The 27518-nt window shown below is 38.1% G+C and overlaps 1 protein-coding gene across 1 annotated transcript in view; it reads right to left on the bottom strand.

Moving 5' to 3' along the window:
- Positions 1-27518, bottom strand: part of VAV3 (vav guanine nucleotide exchange factor 3) — a 318958-nt gene that overhangs the window by 146671 nt on the left and 144769 nt on the right. Inside the window, exons 5-15 of the mRNA XM_019479355.2 lie at positions 23715-23823; positions 20339-20431; positions 20176-20244; positions 13863-13966; positions 11636-11735; positions 10460-10555; positions 8087-8155; positions 5343-5429; positions 4846-4931; positions 4317-4449; positions 3854-3963 (exon numbers count right to left, since the gene is read on the bottom strand). Of these exons, the coding sequence (XP_019334900.1) occupies positions 3854-3963; positions 4317-4449; positions 4846-4931; positions 5343-5429; positions 8087-8155; positions 10460-10555; positions 11636-11735; positions 13863-13966; positions 20176-20244; positions 20339-20431; positions 23715-23823 (1056 nt within the window). The remainder of the gene's footprint in view (positions 1-3853; positions 3964-4316; positions 4450-4845; positions 4932-5342; positions 5430-8086; positions 8156-10459; positions 10556-11635; positions 11736-13862; positions 13967-20175; positions 20245-20338; positions 20432-23714; positions 23824-27518) is intronic.

Genomic DNA, 27518 nt, shown 5'->3' with positions numbered 1-27518 from the left:
ACAATTTGCCTCACACCAAAGTCTATGTTCAGGCATGCGTGATGAGGCACAAATCTCTGGCATAAAATTGTGCTGCTGCTATTTGAGCTGCTGGAAGCACATGCGCATGTGTGGATGTGCCCCATAAGAGCAAATAAAATTGAACACAAGATATGGCATGCTGTATTTACAATGAGGGATTCTGTGTTAAAACCTCAATGTGTAAATCCCAGTGTGTAGTCTTTTTAAGGAAAACATCTAGATGTCATTGTGAACAGCTCAATAAAGCCATCTGTTCAACACACAGTGGTGGTCAAAGAATATAAATAAGTCTGCATAAAGATGGGAATTCTGCATGATACACAAAATGTGACACCTGGACAAATTGCTATGGTATCCTTGCCTTGCAAATGCATTCAATTATTGTTCTAATCATCTCAATAAATAAAAAATATAAATAAGAATAAAAGTAATAACCTCACTGAACACAATTCTGTTGTCTCACGAGAAAGACATATGTCTATTAGTAGTAATAATAAAAGAATCAGATATGAGCAAAATTTTTGTAGCCATAAAGAGAAAAGGTTGCCATAAATGTGTGTTTGTGTGTGGTTGTATTTGAACATGCACACATGAGCGTGTGCATAGTGCATTCCCAGCACACTAAATATTTCTCAAAGCAGTATAGAGTCATAAAGCACAAAGAACCATACAACCTACTCTGATGTTACAATTATGGCTGGAAAGACAGAATACAGAATTAATAGATTCATTATAATTGTTTTAAACAGCACAGCTTTGCTGAAGCTGCGTCACTGAATGTATAGTTTTTTTCTTCCGTGTGCATCCAAAACTCCCATGAAAAATCAATGAGAGATAAGCAGATACAGGAAGTGAAAACTAATCCCCTCATAATGTGCAAGCTCCTGTTAAAGCATATCACACTGTTCTTTGACAGTTATCCTTAGAAACCCCTCAAAACTCATCATGCATATTATTCTATCAAATGTTCCAGCTTTAGGAGGACAACTGTCATATTAAGTGTGCTATCCTAGTGTCTCATTTCTTCTTTTTTGCAATGCCACCAAGAAGCCCAGTGTCATAAACTAACTGCCAATTTAAGCGGTTGTACACAATACATTAGAATCAAGGGGAACCGAGCCAGACTCAAGTTTGGAGATTGGTGTGAATAGGTCAACAGCATCAAATTCAGTGCAGCAGTATTACAGTCTATCATTGTCATTGAGGATAGAGTGCATGTGGACAGGTTCTGTATTAAAAAAACTTTTACATAATTCTTATTAGAAATAAAGGCTCAGATGCATTGTAGTGAGCCATTTTTCTAAGCAAAGTAGTTGTCTCAGAACAGCAGCAAATGCAAACACTGGAAGCAGAACTGTCATATGAATAAAAATAATTTTATTTTAAGTAGTAATCCATTGCCTCCAAGCTACATACACCATGAGACAACCTAACACATACTACAATGTTACACTGAAGTAGGCCTGGACTGTCTGCACCCTCCCCCTTCCCTCTAGTCTTTACTTCAGGGAGCAAGGACAGCCCTTGCTGCTAAGGATGCTCCTGAAGGTTCTCACACACCAGCAACCACCCCCATGGCCCCTCCAGCTAGCCCTGGGAGGAATGGAGGGGACAAGGGATGCAAAGTGTGACTCCGTCTGTATGCTCACCTGCCTGCCCACTTGCAGTAGAGCATGCTGCTGGAAGTGGGGGAGTGGGAGCAGATAGAAAAGAGGGGAGGTGGCAACACAGGGGTTAGCAGAGTGGGGGAGGGAGCAGCAGCAGTGGCAGCAGTGCCCAGAGAAGCAGCAGATGCAAGGTGCCTAATAAGGAACGAGAGCATTTACCCTTAACAGGATCTCACGGCACACTTCCATCAGTCTCCTTTTGGGAATCACTATTCAAAAACAATTCCACCCTAAACTGAAATAACTGACCATTCCAGTCCTGTGCTACTCTAGATCAGACTCCAAACACATGGAGTCCTATTAAACCATGGTGTAGGTTTATAAGATGGATAAATACCCATGAGAGATCAGACTAACTGCCACCAATCTCATGCCCAGTGCCTGCATTCCACCATCAGCACAGAAATTGGGGGGGAGGGATGTACCCACCAGATCACTCCAATGCATCACCTGTGAATACACTTACATGTTAAAATGGATTCAGCATAATTCTCAGCTGAAACTATAGGCAGCAGAAGGCCAGGGCTAAAGGAGCTTATCCTCAACTAATTTTGAGCAGCTGGTGACAGCAGCAGCAACATGGTGCCATTCCTCCGCTGTGCCCAGCACCACTGCCATGCTCTGCTACCGCAGAACCTCACCCAGTGCCTTCGCCACCACGTATAGCACCTGTGCACACCAGTCCTGTATCGGCCCTCAGCCCCTCCAAATAATATTTTCTTCTGCCACTAGTAGCTGAAATACAGCAAAGGGGTGCTGGTAATCAGGTCTAGCAGGGCTGGGAAGAACCTAGAGAAGGGGAAAGGCAACAGAAAAGGGAACTTGAGGAACAATGATTCAAAGCAGAAATCAGGAGAAGGGCCAGGCACATGAGATGCAGCATAGAGTTAAGTTTCCCAGTTTAGCTAGCTCCCTGAATTAATTATTTGTATTTTTTTTTTCCTATAAGGTGGTCATTATTTATATGTAAGCCTAATCAAGTAGGATGTCTGGCACATTTTAATGTGGACACTTTTATTAGCCTCTTAATATAAAGAACTATTAAGATGAAAATATGCAGAGACAGGTGAGAAGGAGAAACAGACATGGACATGAAAAGGCAAAGTGCTTGGCTTCTCATGTACGTATGGATAAAAGACTCTCTATTCCTCACCTATGACTCCCAGGTGTAACTCCCACAAGAGTACATACCATTCCTGGATTTGCTACAGTCATCAGGTGGGTTGTATAAGTTTGGACCAAGTAAGGCCTTCCCTCCTGTATGCTTTCTATGCCAATCCAACTTAAACCTTTGGGTTTCATTCAAAAGGAAAAAATTGCCAACAAAAATCTTGAAAGGAGATACCATACATGTTTTTCAGTGGTGTTTATCTTGTAACATCCCAGATATCCTTTATCAACTAAAAAAATAACATCCAAAACATTTAGTTTTATCCCATTTTATCATAGCTAGGATTACCTCATCCACATTTTTAATATAACTGAAACCATCTCTAAACTATCTGATTCCTTTGTTCCTGTCTTTTAAATGTAATCAGTATCACCAATCATGTTTTTTTCCAACCAGTATCAGAAATAAAATAAAGCTGGTATCTACATAACACTAATGCAACCTGCAGTGTTGCATCTGAACACATTACTTTAAGAAGCTTAATACATGCATGCTTTTTAGTTAAAAATATACAGAGGAAATCAAGCTCTTGAAACCAAACTTAATAAACCAAGTAACCAGACCCAAATGCTAAACAATATATTAGTTAAAAGCCACTAGGAAAAAAGCCAATATCCCCATCTCTCCTAAAATGTATTTCAATTTACAAAAATAAAAATGAAAAAAATCCATTACCATTATGTTAAATATTTATTGCTAAAACAATTAATATTTTCCCTGGGTGTTTGAGAATGTACTACAGCAATCATAGCGGCTAAGGTAAAATAATACACAGCCTAGAGTGCCCTCTTCCTTTTCCTGGGAGAATTTCAAGGAAATATTCTTTTTGTTTTGTAGCTCTAAGTTCTTTTTTTTAAACTCTTAAAATAATTTACTGACCTCGATAAAATTTACTGTAATTTAAAATGCATATTAAACCAATGCTGTAGCATTTAAATATTACTATATGCTGGCTAAGGACATCCATATTACTTAGTAGGCAAAATATACTTACAGTGCCATTTCAAATTGCTCCAACCACTTTTTCTTCAAATCTTTAGTTTTGCAATAAAATTCAAGTCCATTTTGCCCATGTAAGTGGATGAGGTAGAAGCCATAAGACCACTTCATGAAAGGAACGGAAGTACACAGATTAGCAATTAAAAATTCAGCAAGAAGGTGGTGGCATTTTTATACTCAGTAACATGGAAAAAACAGAGGTCATACTATTAAGTACTTTTGTACAGTTTGGGAATGGCTACTTTAAGTGTTTGATTTACCTCAGAACAAAACAAAAAAACCAGAGCCTTTTAATGGTGATCCACTTTAAATCCCAGTATACCATGTACTTTACAGCTTGAAATACTGGGAGAAAAATTACATATACATTTCAAAAGTAAGTTTGCACAGTATTTCATATATTTCAGTTCGATTTGACATTCCATATTTTTTCTTGAAATAACATTATAATCATTTACCTTTTTATTTTCTTTATCAGTAGTGGGATTATTTGTGATTTTATATTTCTGAAGATCTATTATTTCCTTCATTTCATAATTATCACCTCGTCGCTTGCACACAATAACAGCCAGATCAAATAAGAAGATATGCCTATGAAAATATAATACATAAAAGGTTAAAAATCTTGGCTGTTATGTAATATAGTAGTCCTTTTAAAGTGATACACTATCTTATAAAACTCAGCATGGAGCACTTCTGGTTTTGTAAGTTAGCAATTAAACTACTGAGTAACAAAACATGAACCATTTAAAGTGCTCTTGAAAGAGGTACACAGGGATCTGGATGTTAATATAATGGCTAACTTCCCAGGAACCACTTTGAAAATTTACTTCCTTGACGTTAATGCAACAGATGCTATGCATGTAAAATGAGAAGTATGCCCAAGAATTTATGAACTGACCCCAAGTTTAAACAGAGAAATGTCACAGCATAAATTTTAAGAACTAACATCAGTTCTGTGTTTAGCAAACCAAAGTATCTTCTTACCTGTCTTGCCTTGTACGTTTGTCTAGTGTAGTTATCCTTATTTCTCCATCACCTTGTGGCCTTCCATACTGCAATAGAGGCTGGTTCTAAGAGCAAAATTACATTAATTATTTAACAAGTACCTGCCAAAATTTTAGCCATTATACTACAAAACCCAGACTTTCCAAAATTCAAATGAACTTGTACCTCTTGGTCAGTATGCTCCAATAAGAAAAGATAAAGCATAAATAAATTCCTTTTTCTCCCAAGATACTACCCTGAAAGACACTTCATAACGTTAGCTGTCTATAGCCTCAGAGACAAGGGAAAAGACTATATGCATGTATTATTATTATTTAGATTAATAAATAAACCAAGGCAGCCAAGATATGACACATATATATGCATGCTTAAAATTTGCCAGTGGTTCTGGCCTTATACAAGATATCAATGAGCACTGTATATCAGTAAATTAAATCAATGGTGAAAAAAAGATATAAACAAAAAATATAACATACCATATTCTCTATTGATAACTGAAACTGTGTAATTTCACGGAGGGTTTCATTATCTCTCTTCACTTCATTTACATATTGAGCCAAGTCCTAAACAGGGGGGAGAAAACATTTCCATAAGAGAAAAAAGTTAATATATTATTTTAAGTAAATGCATTTATAATCCTGATTTTGCCTTATGTGGACATTAAGCCCTTTAAGAAAAAATAGTTATCTTTAATGTTCAGCAGTTGTTGACTTGTTAAGATACAAGTAAAAAAATGCTGTGTGTATCTTTAATCATGCTTACAAATTTTTGCAATCTTTAAATCTGATTCAGAGGCCCGAATTCAGTGGCAACAGTGAGAGCTAACTGAAGTACCAAAGTAGAACTTAGCTAAATTTATGGAATTTTAAGAACATAATTTAAAATTTACTGTATGTAGCCTGATCTTTAAGAGCATCTGATAACTTTCCATGTCAGAGATTAACAGCTGAACTACAGTCTTGGGAGTGAGGGCTATATATGATACATAGTAGAAAACAGGTTCATGAGCAACATACAGAGAAGGGTTATTGTATGTGTCCACGTGTATGAGAGAGGAATTATTGCCCAGCAGTCCATGCTCTTGTTCTCTGTGTCTGTGTGGTAGGGTGAGAAAAAAATATTGAACAGCACGCTAACCAAGGGACCCTTAATGGGATATCATACCTGAAACCACAGGATAAGGTTGTTATTGCCCACTGCAGGTCACTTTTTTCAACAGATGTACTGTGCATGTTTCACTAGAGCCTTTTATAATGTTTCAAATGTGCTTTAGCAATAGGGACAATTTGCTGAAGCATCTCTATCAAAAAAGTAGACTGGGTGGGGATTAGTGGTAGCCCATAGTAGTACATATGTTAATGGAACCGGTCAAAACAGACTGTCACATCAGTCATTTTACTACTGCTGTCCTCTCAGCAGTGCATTCTGAGTTTGACCCTTGCCTTCTTTAAACCTCTGCCATGCTGGTAAGGCTTATAGTATGGAAACATATCTGTTGGGTGGTACCTTCTGTATCTAAAGGCATAGACCTTGGTGAGAGATATAAAGTTAACTGTTGTTAACCTTGTTTTATTCTTCTGCAGACCTTCATGATATAGTACCAGCGTTGGGTTTTTTTTCCTGTCTGTCTACATATTGAGTTGAAAGATGGAAGAGTAAGCCATAAGTCTTATTTGGGTTTCCGTCTGGTTTCCAGGCATTAGAGCAGTATGAATCAATATGAAGAGCCAATCCTATTAGGCACAACATCACTTACTTTCAGCATCTGGTATAAATTATACAGACTATAGTTAACAGGAATTCAGTCTATATTGTGCATTTGTTTCCAGGAAACAAAGCTTTTGGTCTAAGCCAAAGTCAACCAGGCCTGGAAAACAGCTGCTATCAGTTGAACTAAAAAAGTTAATAAGAAAATAAAGATCATCTCCACCTACAGAAACCAGTGATTAGGCTATAAAATGTCCAGATTTTCCCTAACTTGAAAGAACATTTCAGAAGATAGGGGGTGGCCTCGAGTCTTGATACCTATTTAAGCTAGCTTAGCATGGGTAACTGGATGCAACCAAGACAAAGCTTTTCTTCCTCCTGTAGAGGCAGAAACTCTGGTCAGATCCAAATATCTAAGTTTTCAAAATCCTGGGCCTAGAGTTAGGGGGAAGCAGCATCTGAACAACAAAAGACGAGCTAGATCAAAGTGTGAATAGCCAACCTAATTACCAGGACTTGTACAAAACAGCATGTCTGGCTGGCATATAGCTCTTACACCTCTGATGTTGTTATCTAGAAAACTGTTATTCACAGTACCAGTGTCACTCTTCCTTTATATTTGTGTATCAAGTACATTAGTACATTTTCCACTTATCTTTTTCTGCTCTATATAGATGCATAAACTGGAATGTTTAGGAGAAAATAATATTTATGAAATGCATGCTAAATGGAACAATCACCTGGTATACTGCTCAGTTTGGAAAAAAACTGAAACCATCAGTAAGCTTTTGTGTACATCAACTGAAGAAAAGGAATCAAAAGAGCAAAGCCAAATGCAGAGGAAATTGCATAATACAGAGAGATACAAAAACATGTAAAGTGATATCACTATTTTATAAGGCACTTGCCATTTGCAATAACATGTCCAGTAATGGTCCTCAGACCACAGAAAAGATACTCATGTTTTCTAGCCTAAGGCAACAAAGATAAAAACTAAGTGAAAAGAAACTAAGCTGTGAAGAGAATTGCATTTATCTCACTGGGAAACTGCTGATCAAAATTTCAGATGACCTACAGTAATGGAAGTTATACTCAACTTTGTAAAAGAAGCCTGACAAGTGAAAGATATATTTTTTTCATCTGGTTAGACAGCTAAAAACTAGGGGACATTATGTAAAAGTTAGTATATTAGAAGTAAGCAAAACTCATGCAACTCTATCCGTACCATATAAAACTTATTGAATCAATTGCCAAACCTGATATAGAACTTTTTGAATCTCTTAAGAAAAAGCCATTAGCAGTATCCTTGCTTTAATCTAATTTCAAAGTTTGTGGCTCATTACACATATGTGTTTGTTTAGCCTTTTTTGAAAATGGGACCTCCTTTGGCAAGAAGAAAAAAAAGGAAAAAAAAGTAATGAACTTAAAATCATATTAGTGTTTCTTGGAAATGACGCTTATGATTTTAACTGAGGGCAAAGAAGTATATTTGTACTTGCCATGACACGCTTACCTTCATTGCATCAAGTGCTAGCTTTAGATTTGCTTTCTCAGTTGGATCAGTAGTGTGCTTCACCAGCTCCTAATTGAAAGAATATAACAGCTTTTCACACACAAGCAGCTAATCAGTTTATATACTTTTAATTTAAATAAAAGGTCTACTGTACAGTGATCACTTCTAACAAACTGGTGATTTGCTTTACATAAATAGCATGGCCCCAACATTTTCATTTTTTCTTGTATTTCCCTATCCCCACCACAGATTCTAAATAGCACTACCACAGCTAGGTAAGTGATGTGTGTTTAAAACAGTGAACACCGTATATTCTAAATATTAACATGTATTGATAAACAGTCTTATTAAAAATAAATCCTGCACTTGGGATGGAATAACTTCATATACAAATATAAACTGGGGAAATTAGCTACAAGCTCATTCTATTTGGGTAACTGAAAATTTAGCTAGGCTGCAGTACTGCAGAGAAGGACCTGGCAATTACAGTATACCGTAAGCTGAATAGGAGCCAACAGTGTGTTCTTGTTACAAAAAAAGCCAACAGTATATTGGGTTGTATCAACAGGAATGTCACTTGCCAGTCAAGGGAAGTGATTCTTCTGCTATATTCAGAACTGAAGTACAACGTCCAGTGTTAGGTCCCACACTTCTAGAAGGATGTGGACATGCTGAAAGGAGTTCAGCAAAGAACAACAAAAGTAACTAAGGGTCTGGGAAGCAAGACTTATGGGGAAAGAGAGAAAGAACTAGAGCTATTTAAGGCAACCTAAATAAGTTGTGAAAATAAATGAGTATGTTAGACAGATGCTTGGCAAGGATGCTTTTAGTCAGGGATGATCCTGCCTTGAGTGTGATGCTGTGACTTTGTGAGGTGCCTTGTAGCCCTGCTTTCTCATAAACCTAAAAGCTCATTCTGTTTAGTAACTTAAACTCTCCCAATCAGTTCCCCTCTGTACAAGTTACTGCTGAAAGTCCTGTTGACTTCAGCTTTGGGTTTTCATGTTACTAACAATGAAGTGGATAATCAACATTCCAAAACTTGAGTTTGTCTGCAAAGGTCAAGTAGGAATATGCTGGGCAATAAAATCTTAGCTAAAATGTGGGAGTATATAAAACTAGTGACTACCTCATTATACTCAAGACTAGTTGCATTTATATACTATTTTACAGACCTGAATTCAAATGACATATTTTTAAATAATATGGAAATAGTTCAAGAATATTTTTTACCCATTTCCTAGCTTTAAAAAACCCATAAGCCATTTGCAACCTGGAAAATTATGGGCTAGTTAAAAGCAAAAAAAAAAGACAAGAAAAGAAAAAGAAATCCCAAAGGGAAATAAGTTATTTATTCTTGACTGTGTGTTAAGATTATACATTTTAACTAATGTAATAGCTTGCTAGGCTTCTGAAAAACAAGAGAATAAATGTTTATATGCTGTTCTAGCAATTTTAGTGGAGGCCCTGAACTTGCAAAGATGTAAAAGGACTTCTCTTCCTTTTCCATTTGGTGTTATAATGCCTCACACTTTAAAATACAAGTAATATAATATATCATATTTTTCATAATCTACAATTTGATAACATTGCCATGGTTCAGATCTCATAAATGTTTCAAGAAAGTAGTTCTATCATCAATTTTGGGTTTTTTTACACCTGATTTTCTGCTGATCAAAATATTGATGACTTGTATTTATACAGATATATTTCAAGAAATTTAATACATGGGATATACACAACGCACTGCAGAGTCAAAATTATGCTTCACATACAAGTAGCAGCTCTTTTTAAAATGACATTTTACAAGCATCAGCAGGGCTGACAGTCTAATACAGTAATATATTTCTTTGCAGCTGAACTAATGAGTCTCCTAGCACAGCTATCAAATTAAATTTATAAGACTCTGCACCCTCATTATAGGACTAACTGTGAAAGCCAAAGTTTTGTGGGTTATAAAAAGAAGCATTTCAAAATAAATATGGCTTTATTATAATTTAGGTAGCATTTTAGACTATGATCTAGTATTGTTCAGCTCAGTCTTCTGGGGGTAAACGTATACATTTCAAGACCACTATGCTCAACAGCTCAGCAGCACTAACAATTTTAAACACACCAATAAATGAAAAGGCTCAGATATTGAAGAACTAATTGTATTCTTTTCAGATATGCTTCAGCTGTGAAGAATAATCACCACAGAAAAGCCTACACTGCACTGGATTGGACTTCAAGACAAGCAAGTCTCAGCTCAAGTCTATAAATATGTCAATCACTTCCCCTTTGATAAAGGCCTAAATACTCATTATAACAACCTTCTAATTATAAGTTAGAACAGCTTTGTGCTCAAACACTACATTTCAAAAATAAAAGTACCTGGAGTAGTAGATGATATTTTAGAACTCTCTGCATAGGAACCACTAGGAGATCCCGCAATGTGAATTTCCCATTATTAGCTCTCTTGGAACATTCCTAAATTAAAAAACAAAGAGACTGAAATAAGATTATTGTAAAAATAAGATTATTGTAAAAACAAGAACCAAATTCAACACCACTCAATTTAAAGTTGATATAATGCCAGCCAGATGTCTCAAATATTCAGATGACTAAATATCACTGTAATGGGGAGAAATATTTATTGGCTGAGTAGATTTCTATGATACCTTTTCCAAAAAAGGCTCAGGGTGCCTTACAGGGGGAAAAAAAAAAACCAAAAAACAAAAACCTTATAAAAGCAAAATAAATATTAAATAAGATACATACTTACGTAACAAAAACTCCCCAAACAAATCTCCCAACTTAACTTGCTTGCTAAATACCTACCCAAGTAAAAAGGTCTTGCAGCCTTTCTGGAAGATAACCAGTCTTGGGCTCTGGCAGACCACATGACAATATTAGGCCTACAAACAGACCAACCAGTGATACAGACTGAAGATATATTCTATATTTGAATATTCCCATCTTTAAGAGAATTCAGTATCTGGAACTGGATTCCGTTATTACATATTAGTCACCCTAGGTGATAAGCATAGAATAAATACTATATTTAGGCACAGAAAACAAATTAGCAGCCTTATTGTTTTGAATCAGACACTATCAACATAAACAAAAATAGTAATTGAAACCACAGAGGATGCATTAGGTTTTAAAAGCATGCCTTTGGAAACACCGAGCCCCTCGAGTCCTTGAAGTGGGGCAATTCACAAATCCCTTGTGCAGATGTGTGCCTGGAACAATCTAATTTGTAACTATTTTCTCAACTAACTTCACTCTCAATTTGGATTCCAGGGGAAATAAAGAAATTACATTGACAAACATTTCCCAAATAAAATCATGATGCTACTGACATCAATGAGTCCAAAATTCCAGACTTTGTGTGTCAGCCTGACAAGTTTAGCCCATCAGATACTCCAATTAAAAGGGAAAGGAAATTAAAAACTCAGACCCACACACTGGAATAGATTGCATTAATCACAGGTATCTTTTGGGTTAGTATCTGGAGCAGAGAAGCAGTATATTTACTTATATGAACACGAAGATAAATATTGGTACCTCTAGCTTCAACTTAACATCTTCTTTTGTCTTGGAGATGCTGTCTAAGCATGATATGGCTGTCTCCACTTGACTGCAGTACTGCCCATAGATGACAAGTCTAAGCCAAAACAGGAAAAAATAAACAGGGGATGCTATTCCAGTTAAATCCTTACTCACACTATACAAACAAATACATGGGTAACAGTTTTCCCTCAGTGGCATCTGTGCCCACGTACCCATGGGTAGAATCTGCCCTTTCACACACATCATAGTACTGCCCTCAGAATATAATCAAGGATATGTTTCAAAAACATTTCAGACCATCACTAATGCATCACAGTCAAAATACTGTCAGATCATTTCAAGTTCAAATTAACAATGATGCATATATGCTGTGATATAAAACAGCACTTGTATAAGGTTGTAAAACAAGGTAACTGCTGCTTAATGGAACAAAATCATTAGTATTTACAATGTTAAGAGATAGATTTCAAAGGATGTAATGAATAAATGCTGTAACATAGGATTAGCATTGGATTAATTATATCTACTCTTTTACAGCAACAGTAGGTTTCACAAAATGATTAAACAGCTTCTATTGAGTTACAGTCTGTGAGCCTTTGGGTCAAGATAATAGCTAACACACACAAACTCAAGAAATTCTCAATAGCCATCAGATCAGCATGGTGCTTGCTGGCCAATTTCTGCAAAACTACTTTAAAAGAACCTGGCTTTATACAAAGAACCTTCTATTCCCTTTTAAAATAGTTCTTTCTGTTCCTCTCAAATTGCTCTAAATCTCTAAGGGTGACTTCTCTTAACCACAAGCTCTCTCTTCCAGGTTACCACAAGCTTCAGTTCTTGTTTTGTGTTGTTATTCTGCTACCTCTTAATCATCTTCTTTTTATTCTGTATGTCACTATTAACGCAATTGTACTGACTGGCCCTGCACATCTGTTTCAACACGATTATTTTAATAACAATACTGCAGTATAGATAATGGAGTATCTGTCCTCCCCCTGCATTGACAAAGTAGTTTGTAACGTATAGTTTCATCTCAGCTCCCTCAAGTTATACACCTCTCAGGATTTTTCTTGGAGAAGAGAAGAGGAGTACCTTCAAACACAGCTCCCTGTCCTCCTGTTGCCTTGTACACTGTACCCTCATCCTCTGTAACCTTCCAATAATCGCCCTTTACTATACCCTCCCTTCATCATTGATCACCCTGCTCCATCACTCTCCCAATGCCTCCCATCCCTACTGAAGAGTTCCTCTCTACCTTTACTTCTGCTGACTGACTAGGGCAACTCCCTTCCCTACTGCTTCCCCTCTAAAAAAAGCTCTAAGCTCTCCAGTACTTTGTTCCAGTACTTTGTTCTGTTTCCTGCTTTCTCCCAAATATACTGTTGACTGCAATTCAATTGCACCATAAATAACTTAGTTGCCTATTACTTTCAATTCCCAGTTCAAAGGTGACTTTCTTAATATTTTCTTTGGGCTCACCTGGGATATGCCTATACTGCAGCATAAGGTGCAACCAAAGCTTGGGTAGACATATCTGTGTAAGCTTTAAATTAGCTAGCTCAAGTACTGATAACAGCATAGGTAGAGGAGCAAAAGCTCAGTGGGGACTGAAAACCCAGCCAAACAGCTAAGGAGATACTCAGTAAGACTGCAATGAAACTCAAAGCTATATCAGTATACAAGCTACCTAGGTTAAATCCACAAATGTACACACAAGCCTGAGTCAAACTTTTGAGTGTAATGTAAACAAAACTATGGGCTCTCCTCTCCACCCTGCCTCAACTTCTCTCCCTCCAAACAATCTTCTCACCTGTTTCTGACATTTAGAATGGTTTTCCTGTATTTTCATGCCTCACTGCACTTCTCTTGCCCTTTTCGCCTCTTAAGCTATAGTCTGTCTGTAACTGTATTGTTTAACTTAGTAGAGGATTTGAGATGGCTTAGGTGGTATTGCAGATTGGTTTTGTTCAAAATGATGGTAAAGGTACCAAGTGCAAAAAATATACATGGGGAAAAAACATACAAAATATTAATACTTAGTACTTTCATGGTGTTTTCCATGTTCAAAAACACATTATAAATATTAACTACATAACATAAGAATTCAATTCTTTACTATTTGTTTGCCTTATAAAACAAATGCTTAAATGAAGAGAGATGCTTTATTGGATTCAGTGCAAGTTATTATTAAGATATATCAAAGTTAGTATATAAATATTACCTTTCCTTGTACTTTATAAAAACTTGATACAAATTCTGGTCATTTTTATTAACAATGGAGTCACAAATGTCCAGCATTAGACTTCGGTGGATTTTCACCAAATCCTTGAAGACAGCAACATAAGAAAAATATTGAAACAAAATCAGAATCATAAAAGCTTCCAAAATAAAGAGTAAATGAAGATTAGTATTTCTATATAAATCCATTTATTTCAATAAACTAAAAAACACATCATTTATGAGTAAGAGCTCATTTCAAGCTTTGCTTTGAAGTACCAGATACTCCATACAGTATGACAAGAGGAACTGAACTCAGAGAATTACTTATCAAAGACTAATTTATTCTAGCTTGAAATGTGCACTGTTAATTCATCTTCATTTTATAATGATAATTTTAAAATTAAGCAAGTCAAGTAAATGTTTTAGTGACAAGATAAAGTAATGACTCATGTCCCTGAGCTGTGAAAAATTAGTTTTGTACATTACATTGGTCAATTAGTGATATTGCCTGGTGCTAAGTTAACTGCAATCATAATGAGTTTCTTGATACAACAGGCAACTAATGGTTCAGGGAAAAGGCAAGGATGCTCGAGAAAGATTCAAGACAAACAGGAATTTTAACATTTTCAGTTTTTTACCACTGCATAAGAAACCTGTATTCTACCATTTGAAAAAAATAAAAACCCTTCATGCAAGATAAGAATGGTAAAGAGTCAAAGATAATAATGTATACTGGACAGCATTGCATAAATGCTTTGAGATGAAAATACTAATATAGGGTTAATGTTGCACAATTAAATAACGCATAAAAATCACTGAAAGCCCTGCAAATGAAATGTTGTCGTGAGTTTGTATTATATTACATTGCAGATGTTTAAGAAATGAAGGGACATTAAGTTAAGATGAATTCCTACATAGAGATCAGCACAGGAACAGACAAGGCTGAGAAGCTTCTTAAAGCTCCCCAATCTAGTGGAGAAATTGGCCTCTCTACATACCCATGTGTAAGGGAGAGCACCTAACTATGGTCTTGACTAGGATCAAACAGCAAGTATTACAAGCGTGGGTTCTGCCATGTTCTCTACATTATACCCTACATCAGAAGCTGATGGATGCTAGGGGAGCCAAGAAAAGCTGTTTTTATGCCACTTGAAAGTTCCTCCTACTCAAAATTCTCAGCTGGACATGTAGAGCCTCAAATGCTAACTTAATGACATAAATAAGATAGTTTGGGGAGGCAAGGAAGGGAAAAAATAAGATCTAAGGTGGCAGAAGCGTCCAACTTTCCCAGCCAGAAGCAGACTGAGCATTGGCACAGGGCCAGTCTACTGGCCAGACAAATGGTGCATGGACAGCGCTGAAAGCCAAATCAGGGCCTAGACCTGGGGCCCCATCCCTCCCCTCACATGCTGGATCCAACACATTCAGTGCCTGCGCTGACTGATCCAGGACAATGCCACATGCAAGGCTCATGCAAGGCCAGTCCAAGACATGCACTGCACACAGTGCCCACTCTAGCCAGTCCCAGATCCATGCTGCATGTGGCAATGGCCCTGGAGCAGCCAGGGAAGGCAGTGCATGCTTTGTAGTTCCAAACCAGCTGAAGTAGGTCTTGCATGCAGCACACCTTGGACCAGCTCAGGAAGATGCTGTATTCAGCACGAGACCCAGACCAGGTGGGGTGTGTGCTGTTCCCAAAGCAGATCTAGGGTCAGCCAGAGTGAGTGCCATGTGTAGCAAGCATCCCAGACCCTATGCCCAGTGTGTGTGGTATATGGATCAACTCCAGATCTAGGGGCATCACTGGGGGCCAGATGATAGTCTCTGAATGGCAGATCTCGCCCGCTGGATGCATCTTTGGTGCCCAAGGCTAAGGCAGCATAGGCCAATCTCTTTAGCAGGCCTACCACAAGTTAGCCTTACACATTCCTCAAGAGCCACTCTGATGCCCTTCTCCCTGCCCAACTGTCTGCTCTCGTTCTGCTCTCTGCCCTGTGTTCCTTGTTTGATCTGTTGTTCGGTTTTCTGCTTTCTAACCCGTGTTCCTTGTGCAATCAGCTTCTCTGTTTTTTACTGCAAAATATCTATATGGCTGCAAAATATCTATATGGTTCAGTTTCTGAGAAACCAAAGGGACACAAATCCACCAAGGATTTCTCCCTTCTCTTCTCACTGTTCTAGCAAATTTCCTTAAACATAATAGGCACTTTTACACATGCTCTGGGAATGGGAGGCAGGGAGGGAGCTTTAATTAGAACATCTCCGAGAGCCACTCTCATTAAAGTGCTGCAGCATCTCATGCATCAGGATCCCTGCACTTAAAAATGGTGGTGGGGATGCTTGAACTATTCATTCAACAAGCGCCCCCACCACCATTTTTAATAGTGAGGACGTTGATACATGAGACATGAGAGGCTGCTGGAGCATGGTAATTACCATGCTCCCATAGACCTGGTTAATCAAGTCTGATGGTAAAATGATGGGATTAATCAAGTCTGTCTGGTGCATTGTAATTACAGCAGTCGGAGCAACCTCCACGCTCGTGTACAGGCACCCAATATCTATGTGCAGCCTCAGAAGGATAAGAGTCAGAACCCCAGTTACTCTCGTTCCAAGTAAGCACTTAGTGCTAAGTGCTAGGCCAGCCCTGCATAAACTGCAAGTCCAAGTAGAACACCTTTCCATAATACATTCAATCCATGCAAACTTCCCTATCCCAAACCCCCTGAAACAAATGAATGCAGTGCCCTGAAATCTAATTTAGCATCTTAGCATGTTTACTGGGAGACTGGTCAAGACAACATTTTCTTGTTAGTCATTAAAATATGTTTTAGCATGAGTGAATGGACCCAGAGGCCTACACTGATTTTTCCATTTGCACATGGAGAGAAACCTCATCCTAAAGCCCTCTTTTACACAGTGATGGGGGAAGGCCGTGGGGGGGAAGAGGGGGAGATGAGAAAGAGAAATCTATTTCATCAGAAGGATAGTGCATGAGCACTCTGCCTCTTAGTTTACTGTTCATTTTTGGGTAACTATACTAAATCATTCCTTCCTTCCTTCTTTCTAAACAGCCTTAGACAGCACTCAAGCCTTTTTTTCCTGAGTAGCTAATGCAGTCACATGCAGCTTTCTAGGGTTTAAGCAGACCAGAAGTTTGTAGATATTTTTGGACTACTTGACCCCTACATTTTTTAAATGATAGCAGAAACCTTCATCAAGTTTTAGGAGCTAGTAGTAAACCCGAATCCCACCTTAAACATAAGAATGTTGAAAATATAATCATTTAAATGGAATTGTATTCTGTGTGAACTGTGACATTTAACACATTTTTAAAAACTGTTGAAATGTTATCAAATAACGTAATGAATTCCTAGACATTTACAAAATACCAGTTAAAGATTTATCACATGGGCTCCTAATAGTTTATTAATTTTGTGGTCATGTATTATGTATAAAATTCCTATTTATTTACATAGCACCAAATTATATTGAGGCTTTGTAAATAGGAATTCCAGCTCTTTGTTCCTGAAATCTTTACATGCTAAATAGATGTCATTACAGATAAAGGCCATGGACAGACATACATTTGAAGTATTCCAAATTCCACTCCAATTTGGAGCATTTCAAATTTGAAGCCCTCCAGGCCATGGATAGACTTGAAGCCTCCCACTGCGGGGTTCAAGCTCTCCAGCCAGGGGGCACAACAAAAGATTGCTCAGCCCAGTGGCTCCACTCCCTGCAGCCCCCTGCCCCAGGGAAAGGAAACATGGGGCAGACAGCCAATGAACACCACCTTATACACTCTGCCTCCTGTCTCCTGGTTTCAGACACGAAAAGGCATGAAGAAATTGTTCTCTCCAGCCCCATGGATGTCTCTAGGTCTCGGGAATAGGGAGACCGGTAAACATGCAAGGATTCCTGATCTCCATCCCCAAAGCTGGAAAAAACAATTATTTGCATGCCTCTTGGCCCTCAGAGATCCTCAAAGACAGCCAGGCTCACAGGAGAGAGTTCACTGGCTGTCCACCCTGCTCTCTCCCTATCAGAGCACTGAAGGGAGTGGGGTGGGAAATGCAGAGCACTGTGGAATGTTAGAGCAGTGTTTCTCAACCCATGAGTCGCAACCCAAAAATGGGTTGCAAGAATATATGAAAGGGTCATGAACAAACTTAAAAAATAGATTCTTCTTTAAAGGAGAAAAACATGGAAAAACATGGCTTTTCCCTTGCAGGCTGGCAGAGTTCCAGCCTGCAAGGGGCTGCTTGGGGGCCCCGCAGGCCCCCCACACACCCCATCCTGCCCCACACACCCATCCCCTGCCCCATATGCTTCCAGGGGGAAGACTGGCGTCCAAGGGCAGGGGCATTGGGTCAGGATTGTTCACAGATGGGTCCCGATACAAAAAAGATTGAGAACCACTGTGTTAGAGGACCAAACAACCCTTTCCCACATCATCCTCCCTAAAGCTACAAACATTTCAGGAACGGCCTCGGGTATGATCCTCATTTTTTAAGGATTATTTTTAAGTATTCTGGCTATTTATTTAACCCTTCTTTGGCTGTGAATGCCTGTACACTCACTCAGTGTTTGGAGGTCTTGAAAGGCATTTCAAGTGCTTCTGTCCAAAAGCAAAGAAAAGGGAACACAAGACAAAAGAAACTAAGTACTAAAGTTTCAGCTGATTTTTAGTTTACATTCTTCCTCCATCTCTTATCTGTTTCATTAACACTTCTTTGATGGGAGATACAGGATTGATAGATGTCTGAAAAGGCAGAGGATGGAAACACGCTAACCAAGTGAAGCATATATGGGAATTAATCACAGCAGACTATATCTGTGGTCCTGTATACATGTTTTATGGTAGGTTGGTTTTCTATGCTCTGCAAAGACAACCCTTCTTACGAAAGGTATAGAGACAAGAGCTGGAAGAGGACATGAAATAACAGGCTATGTAGATTAGACAGAGTGGGAAGCGAACCACAGATGAAGAAGTTGAATATATCAGACCACATCTGAAGTGGAAGACAAGGGGAAGGCAGTACTGTATAAGGGTTTCTAGCTCACATAGATACATTGGGAGTAAGTGTAAAAATTCAAAGGGGTTGAAATTGAGCATTTGGCATTTCAGTGGCCTATATTACAGGTTGGCAACCTATGGCCCACAGGCCAGAACCTGCCTGCAGAACCACTGATCTGGAACACAGAAGTAGGACTTCAATAGTAAGGGCTTTGGCTACGGGTGCTGTGGCCATGCTGCTTCAGGGAGAAGTGCCAACTGCAGGCACCCTCCCTGTGACACTGGAGACAGACAATAGTGGCAGCAGCTGGGTCTTACCACTCATCCGCCTGCCTCTGACCTGGGGTGGGTCATTCCAGCCTGAAGCCAGAAAAGGCTGTCTACCTCTGGCCTAGATAAAGACCCGAGTACTGGGGCAAATATGGTGAAACATGGGAATTTTCCTGGGCCAATTAACCTACTTTAGAATGGCAAGGTGCCAGAAAAGCAGTGCAAAACTGCCCTCACACAAAGAAGTAGGCTGCAGACATTCAGAAGCACATTTTGAACACTTACAGTTTGCAGCTTTTATCTTTTTGCATGAAAAGAGTTTTGAAATGATGCTTGATGTCTTCACTTAAAAAGGATAATATTTATGATAACACATTTACTGAATTTCTAACCCAAAAAAAGAAGCAACTGCCATTTTATTCTGGATTGGAAAGTAAATGAGATTTCCTGAAGTATGTCATTCACATAGGGAACCTCCAAACATTTTATCTGAAAGGGAAATATCCCAGAAACTTTACATGGAGTTTCTTTATCGCTTCCAGTATCAGATTCTGAGTATAAAGATGTAAACTATGTTGATTTTAAATTGCCTTCAGTGACATGTCCAGCTATCAATGAAATCCTGGCTGATATAAAGTTGTATTCATTCATAGTATTCCTGCAAATGAAAGTGCTGTATAAATGTTCTCCACACTGATGGAAATCCATGAATGATATTCACAAACCCATGAACGACGGTCATTCTTTTCCCGTATTAGCCACAAGCCATGATCCGTGTCTCTCTATTATACACAGAGAGGATTAAACAGATTCTACGTACTGCAGGGTAGCTAAAGTCAGATCCTCAGCTGATTTAACTCCAGAAATAAAGATGTGGTACAAGGTCTTTTCTTTACTAAGATTTACAGTAGCTAGATATTTAAATGCTTTGGAAGATTTTTGTACACTGTTATTTCTAGTCTGACTGCACGAAAAAAACAAATACAAATCCCCTGCCTCTTTCCTTAAGTAAACAATTACTTACAGGAATGTTGATGAAAACCGTATCAAAATCTGCACCCGACAGAAACCTTTTCAGCGGCACCATGAAAAACTGCAAAGAAAAGGGTACACCTTGACTTATATTTTCCAGCCTGTTATTTACTATGTAAATAGCTATTCTGCTAGTACAGAGTTGACTGCCTTACCTTCTCTATTGATTCTAAAGTTTCTGTGTATTTCTCTTCAGTTTGTTTTATTTCAGCAAGGCAGCAGGTTCTTACATCATTTTCAGTACATTTCTGCAATTAGAAGCAAGTCAAGTTTAATTTACTCACAGACACCTAGTGGATAACAAACTAATTTATTTGTTTACTACTTAGTGATTAGGACATATTGCTCATTGTAACTTTATCCATGTTGCAGCCTCAAGAGATTGTGACAATTACCCAGGAAATGGTTTTTAAATGTGCAATTAGCTGACAACTTCAAGTTTGAATAAAATTTAGTATTAAATAAGCTCTATAAAAAGTTAACATTTAGCTCTAATCAGTTTAGCCCTTCCCACTTAATTTTGAAAATAATATGAAATTAAACTGTAGCTTAGATCCATAATTTGGAGCATGACTATGAAGCATTTATTCACGGTGATGAGCAGTTACTTATAGATGTCATTCATTATGCTCAATGAGATTAATTTAAAGCCATGGACATGTGAATGGGGAGGCAAAGTCTGGGGCAAAAACCTGGTACAAAGTACATCATGGAAGCTACACATGAAACAAGCAGGCTGTATATTAAAAAAAGTAAGGATTCTAAAGACATGCCTTGTGGATACAATGGATGTATTAGAACTCCATTTTGGTAAGGTTTTATCCTGACATTCTCATAAAGATGCTAAGGAAACACCATTAAGATAAAGCTACTATACTATAGGATGCCTAACTGGCTTAATAAATGCACTGAAAGAGTAGTTATCAGTAACTCAAATGGAAAGGAGATATCATATCGGATTCCAAAGAAAACCCTGGGTTAAGTACTGTTCAATATCTTAATTCCATCCTCCAGGTCATTAAGTGTACATTTAGTAAATCTGGGGATGACACCCTGCAGGATAGATAGCAAGCACTTAAAAAACATTTTTAGAATTCAAAATAACCTTAATAAAGTTGAAAAATGCTTTGAAATAAATAGGATGCACTTATCCATGTTTAATGTCAAAGTACTACGCATAGGAAAAGACCAATCAAATCCACAGATATTAAAGTAGAGAAAAATTGACTAGGCTGCACTACTACAGAAAAGGATCTGGAGATTATAGTGGATGGCAAGCTGAATATAAACAAACAGTATAACATTATGACAAAAATGGTTAACATACTGAGAAGTATTAACATGAATGTAATTATGAAGTGTTGGGAAGCAACTCTTCCATACCATTTATACACCTCAGCTAGAAAGTGTTGCTCAGTGTTGGATACCGCATTAAAAAAAAAAATCACAAATTTGATTAGCAGTATAAGAAGCATGTCATATGTGGACAGTTAGAAGAATTAGGATCATTTAGTCTGAAGAGGAGAAAACTGAAATGGGATTTGATAAGAGTCTTCAGACAAAATCTAAATAAAAATATTTTCATATAAAAATATATATAACGTATAAATATAAAAAGGGCTGTTATAAAGAGGATGGTAATTGTTCTTTGTATCTTCAGGGTACCGAACAAGCAGTAATGGGCATAATTGGCAAATAGAGAGATGATTTAGGTTGGATAGCAAGAAGACCTTTCTAATTATGTGTAGTTAAGCACTGGAACATATTACCAAGAGAGGCTGTGAGATATCTGTCATTAGAAGTTTTTAAATGCAGGCTGAATAAACATTTGCCTGGGATGTCTCAGACAGGGATGATGCTGTCTTGAGCCCAGGTTGAACTAGATCATTACTAGGGCCCACTATTCTAGTATTAGAGCACAGGAAAAAACCACCCTTGATCCTCCCATGAACAGGCAGAGCTAGGTCACTTGTCAAGTTTATATTACATGGTTACAGCTTTTTGAGGTCAGAACAGCTTTGTTTGCCAAGGGTTAATCTTCTCTTGTGACCAGTCTCTCATTATTGCTCATTAGTCATAATTTTTCTTTTTCTGTTTTTCCTCCTTGCAAAGAACTTCCATACAAAATATGAAAACATGCATTCAAGAGATTATTTAAAGCATGTGGACACATGTTCGTTAGCTTGAGGTCTGAGCACAATCACTTTCAGAGACATGTATAGTTAATGTCATTGTAGTCGACTCCTCCTTAACCAGTGACAACTGCTTGCACTGGAAAAAAATTACAACAATATCTGAAATTTTCCTGGGTTTGGGTTGCATTGAAAAATTGAAACTCAAAGAAGAAATAGCAAGTATTTGAAAATACATTTGAACCAAGTAACTATTCCCAGCTGCAAGTAAACTCAAGCTTATTTATGACTATATGATAAAACCACACAAAATCTGCACTTTCAATTATTTGAGTTTCAAGGACATTATGCAACTCTTGAGTTATGATAAAACAATTACTGAATTCCTAACCCAAAAAAGAAACAACTGCCATTTTATTCTGGATTGCAAGGTCTCCAAAAGTACTGAATTCCTAACATTTACTGAATTACTAGCCCAATAAAATCAGGTGTTGTATAATTTTGATAAAGATATGAGCAACTACAAACTGAAACTCCTAAGTTTCTCATTACTTTACACACAAGCTATATAACTTCTAAAATCCTGTATCACATTAGTACCTCTAAGTACAATAATGTGCTAGAAAATAAGGTGAAGATGTTCTTCAAGTAATTTGCTGAGACCTACAGTCCTTTTTGGAGGGCCCAGTATTATGTTAAGTACATGAAATATGGCAGTAATTCTTCCAAAGGAAATATACTTTTGTCACCTCCTGAGGATAATTTTTGGGATCACAGTAAAAGCAGTATTAAAAAATGTGATAGGTACTTGCAACTGGCTGGTTTCATCTCAGAATACAAGGAAAAAACCCTTCAGACCCTTTGAATTTTCACTTCTACAAGTTTTTATACCACTGGAATTCAATGTGGAAAAGCCAAAGGTAAGCACCTACCTTAAATAAACTATTAAATAAAACAACAAAAATGTAAAGGGATAAGAATATATGGTCCTCTCTCTCCTGAAGGAAGATGTGCCATGACTACTGAGTGCTAAACACTTTTCAGGTCATATAACTTTATTCAAAAGTGTCACACTATTCTTTTTTAAAGTAGGATTTAATTTTTCATTGATCTTAAACTTAATTAGCATATCTTAAATTGAAATATACAAATTCAACTGGCATATCTTAATATTTATAATCAACTAAATCGTTTTAACGTTTTTATTTACCGTTCTTTTTACTTGCGCTCTCATTTTTTCAATTAGAACTACAATAAGTAACCTTTTTCATTTCTCCATAAAAGAGTATTGATTTCATTGTAGGTTGATATTCTTATATTTAAACTAAAATTTCACATACTGCTACTATTTCTTCATGAAAAATCTGAAGTTACTCTAAATAAAAATGGGAAATCATACAGGTGGATTTGCTGCTTCATCTTTCATTAGGTCTTCATATACTTCCCCCCCTTCATCTTCTCCATAAACACAATCATATAACTCTTCATCTTCATCTACACCAGATTCACTGAAAGGCAAAAAGGAAGAGACATTGTAAAAGTTCTGTATATCAAATGGAAATTACAATGCCAACAACAAGAAGGCAGGTTCTTTGAGTAAATCTTTTATTAGAGCAATTAAAATAGTCGGAAAAATTCCTCTTTGCAAGCTTTTGGGTACAAACATGCTTCTTCAGGCAGAGCAAGCATCTGCAGTTCTGCCTGAAGTAGAGTGTTTGTACCCAAAAGTTTGCAAAGAGGAATTTTTCCAATTGTTTTAGTTGGTCTAATAAAAGATATCAGATTTACCCAAAGAATTTTGTCTACCTATATCCTTAGACCAACATGGCTACAGCCAACACCCCTGAAACAACAGGAAGGAAAATTCACAAAATAACAGGATTTTTACAAGCAGCCTAAGCAGACAAATCAAACAGAACAAACTGAGTTAGACCAGGAATGGGCTATTAAAAAAAAAAAAAAAAATCAGTAAGACCCGTAATTTTTAGCTAGATATGTTTAAAACTGACCTTATAAAACTAATGCAAGGTTAAAGAAACAAAATTAACTGAATTAAAGAATGTTAAAAAAAAAGTAAGAGATGTCTACCAAAAATAAGGCACTGAATAGAGCCAATCAGAATATTTTTACAAAGAAATAAAGATTGCCAAAATATTTTTATTGGGGACAGGAACAGAAAGAAAAGGACAGAAAGAGACTCTCTCTCACACTCAGTAATATAGAAGCAGTCTAGCTACATGAAGCTATGTGCTACCATACTTGGATTATTTCCTTTCCCTGATCTAACATATTTAGAACTATTTACTCATTTAGAAATAGTTACTATGGGTGCCTATACGTGTGCTAGTTTGCGTTCTAATTGGAACAAGTCTGCTGTGTTCTAGTTGGGATGCTCCAGCCATAGGTGGATTCATGCACAGGACAGCTGGGCACGAGCCCAGGAGCCCCTACCAATTTGGAGCCCTGGCCCCAGGATCCTCATCAGCAGGGAAGTGAAAGCCACAGTTTTAAACTCAGCACCCATTTTTGGTGCCAAGTTTCAAACTACAGCTTTCACATTTGCTTCCCTGGGAACTAGAAGTGTGGCCCCAGCCCTAATGGGGCTGGAGGGGGGGGAGGGCTGGAGTCGGGCCAGGAGAACCGCGCTGTGCCTGGAGGAGGGGGGCGGGCCAGCTGGCTCTGCATCTGGAGGGGAGGGAGCCAAGCCAGGTTGGGAAAGCCATGCCCTACCTGGGGGGGAAGGAGGGGACACATACAGTTGGGCCAGGCCAGAAGTGCCGTGCCGCACTGCAATGCACCTTCATGGGTGGTGGCGTTGGGAGGGCCTTGGCATCTATAGCCCCCCACAAATTCATCTTAGCCCCCCTGCAGCCACCCCTCCCAGTGCCACCACCCACCTGCAGAGACATGGTGCGGCGCTCCCAGCCTGGCCCACAGCAGTTCCCTGCAACAGGGGCGGGTGAGGAGCGAGACTGAGCCGCAGGTGGCTCACAGGTGGGGGTGGAAGGGCTGCCTCCGTGTGATCAAGAGTGGGGGATGGGGGAGGTCTTGAGAGGGAAAAGTGTATGTGTATGGTTCTGTCTGTCTGTGTGCGGGTCTGCATATGGATCTGTGCATATCTGTGGGGGTGTGTGTCTGCATATGGGTCTGTCTGTGGCTGTGTGTGTGTGTGTGTCCATGTGCAGAGAGTGAATAGATTGCACATGCCTGTGTGAGTGCCCGTGTATGTGTGTCCATGTATGTGTGTAAATTCAGCCACAGCAGGGGTGGGAAGCAGGGAGAAAACATGGGCATATGCCCCACAGCCCAGCAGGGTCCACCCAGCCTCCCGCATCAGCACTAGGAGATGAAGCTGCCCTTCTCCCTCTCCTGTAGCCCTGTTCCCATGCAGGGAGGGGGCCTCCAATTTTGTGTTTGCCCAGGGCCCCAGTACACCGTAATCCACCTCTGGCTCCAGCGTAGACTAATCATCATGTGTATAAGCCCCTATAGGGTGCTTTATCTAAACCTCATTTGACAACGTTTGGATAAAGTGCCTCTGCAGCCATGTTTAAATCTGTGGGGGCTTATGCACATGGCAGTGAGACATCTTAATTAGAGCAGCTCTCTGGGAACCACTTTAATTAAAACGCCCCACCCCAAGTACATGTATAAGCAGCCTATATTTCCATGAGGTGTGCTCTACAGGTAGTTTATGTAATAAGGGGTGGGAGACCAGCAGCTACTGCTGCCATTACCACAGGTACCACAGCTACTGCTGCCATTGCTACCCAGGGTGCAGACTCTGATAGCTAACTTCTCTTTGTATAGGCAAACCTTCACAGTAGCTTGTTGAATCTAATGCTCCTTCTTAATTTCATTTACTCAAATTTCTGATGTTTCTTCTTTGCCAGGAGAGATTAAAGATAACATTTCCTAAATTCTCTCAAATGAGTTTCAGTTTTACTTTGGTTCTGCCATCACTAGATCATTTTGAAAACGTATCTTCAAAGCTTTTGGACATTTCTTTCTAAATTTCATTCCCAGTGAAGAATATCCATCAGCTCTGAGAAGACTGAAAAAAATGAATCCTGATCACATGGGCTGAAGTTTCACACATTTTTTCTTGTCAGAAGACATGATTGTACCTATTAGATTGACCAAAAGGTCAATCAGTCTACCCAAGCAAAAGTTTACATTAAGTAGGGAAGCCATAGTGTTCAAGAAAAATAAAGAAATAATTCAGTTTGCAAATGCTATGAATTTCAAAAAAGAGTGCCATGGAATTAAAGCCAATATTAGTGTGATTTAATTATTCATATTCCAAACGCCTCTTTGAAAACCTCAGTCAAAATCATAACATAGGAGTAAAATATTTCGATATCTCATTTTTCATCACATGCATACTATTTTGAGTAATTTCTGTATATGCATGGAAGGTAACAAAGAATAGTAAAAGGAACTTCACTTGGGAATATTTTTAAAAGATGAGGATGAAAAAAGCATCATGATTTTAAAAAGTAAAAAGGCAAAGAAAAATTATTTAAATCATTCCAAACATGTAGTTCCATGGGGACCATTTAGATTCAGGCCATTAATGTGAATTATTTTTGTAAAATAAACTGCACCAGTTAAGAAAAATCCCAAAGATGTAAGTAACTCGCATGGTGATATCTAGAAGGGTTTATATTACTAAATGTATATTTCCTTTCAGTTTTTTCTTATTTATATTTTAACAAGCATCCAGCTACCAAATTTCACCATACAATATGTACAAAACAATGTAAAGGTATATCAACCAATTTGAAGTAAATTCTTTGTGGCAAAATTTTTTGGCATATGAACCAGTACAGTAATCAAAACAAGGGATATTTTCCTCAAAATAATAGATATTCCTATTTTAGGAACATACTTAGGAACCTTCTTTGCAGAAACTGCAATAGAGCTATATACCATGAGGCCTTTTGTAGGGTACTGACTATATACCATAAGATGTTCTCTTCTTGCTGAAAGCATATTCGTCTCCCATTGTATTAGGATTTGATGTTTAATACTGCTATAAAAACAAAATCTGAAAAGCCACGTTTTATAGTTCTATAACGTGTTTCTTATGCCCCCTCTACACGTTATATTTATGCTGTGATTTAACATGTTAACCATGACACAAATGGCAAGAGTGATACACTTGTACCTAATTTAAGGTGCCATAAAATATTAAACCAGT

The sequence above is a fragment of the Alligator mississippiensis genome, chromosome 5, assembly GCF_030867095.1.
Source record: "Alligator mississippiensis isolate rAllMis1 chromosome 5, rAllMis1, whole genome shotgun sequence".
NCBI classification, from domain to species: domain Eukaryota; kingdom Metazoa; phylum Chordata; order Crocodylia; family Alligatoridae; genus Alligator; species Alligator mississippiensis.
Note: the sequence above shows the minus strand (reverse complement) of the source record. Positions and strands in the feature narration are given on the sequence as shown.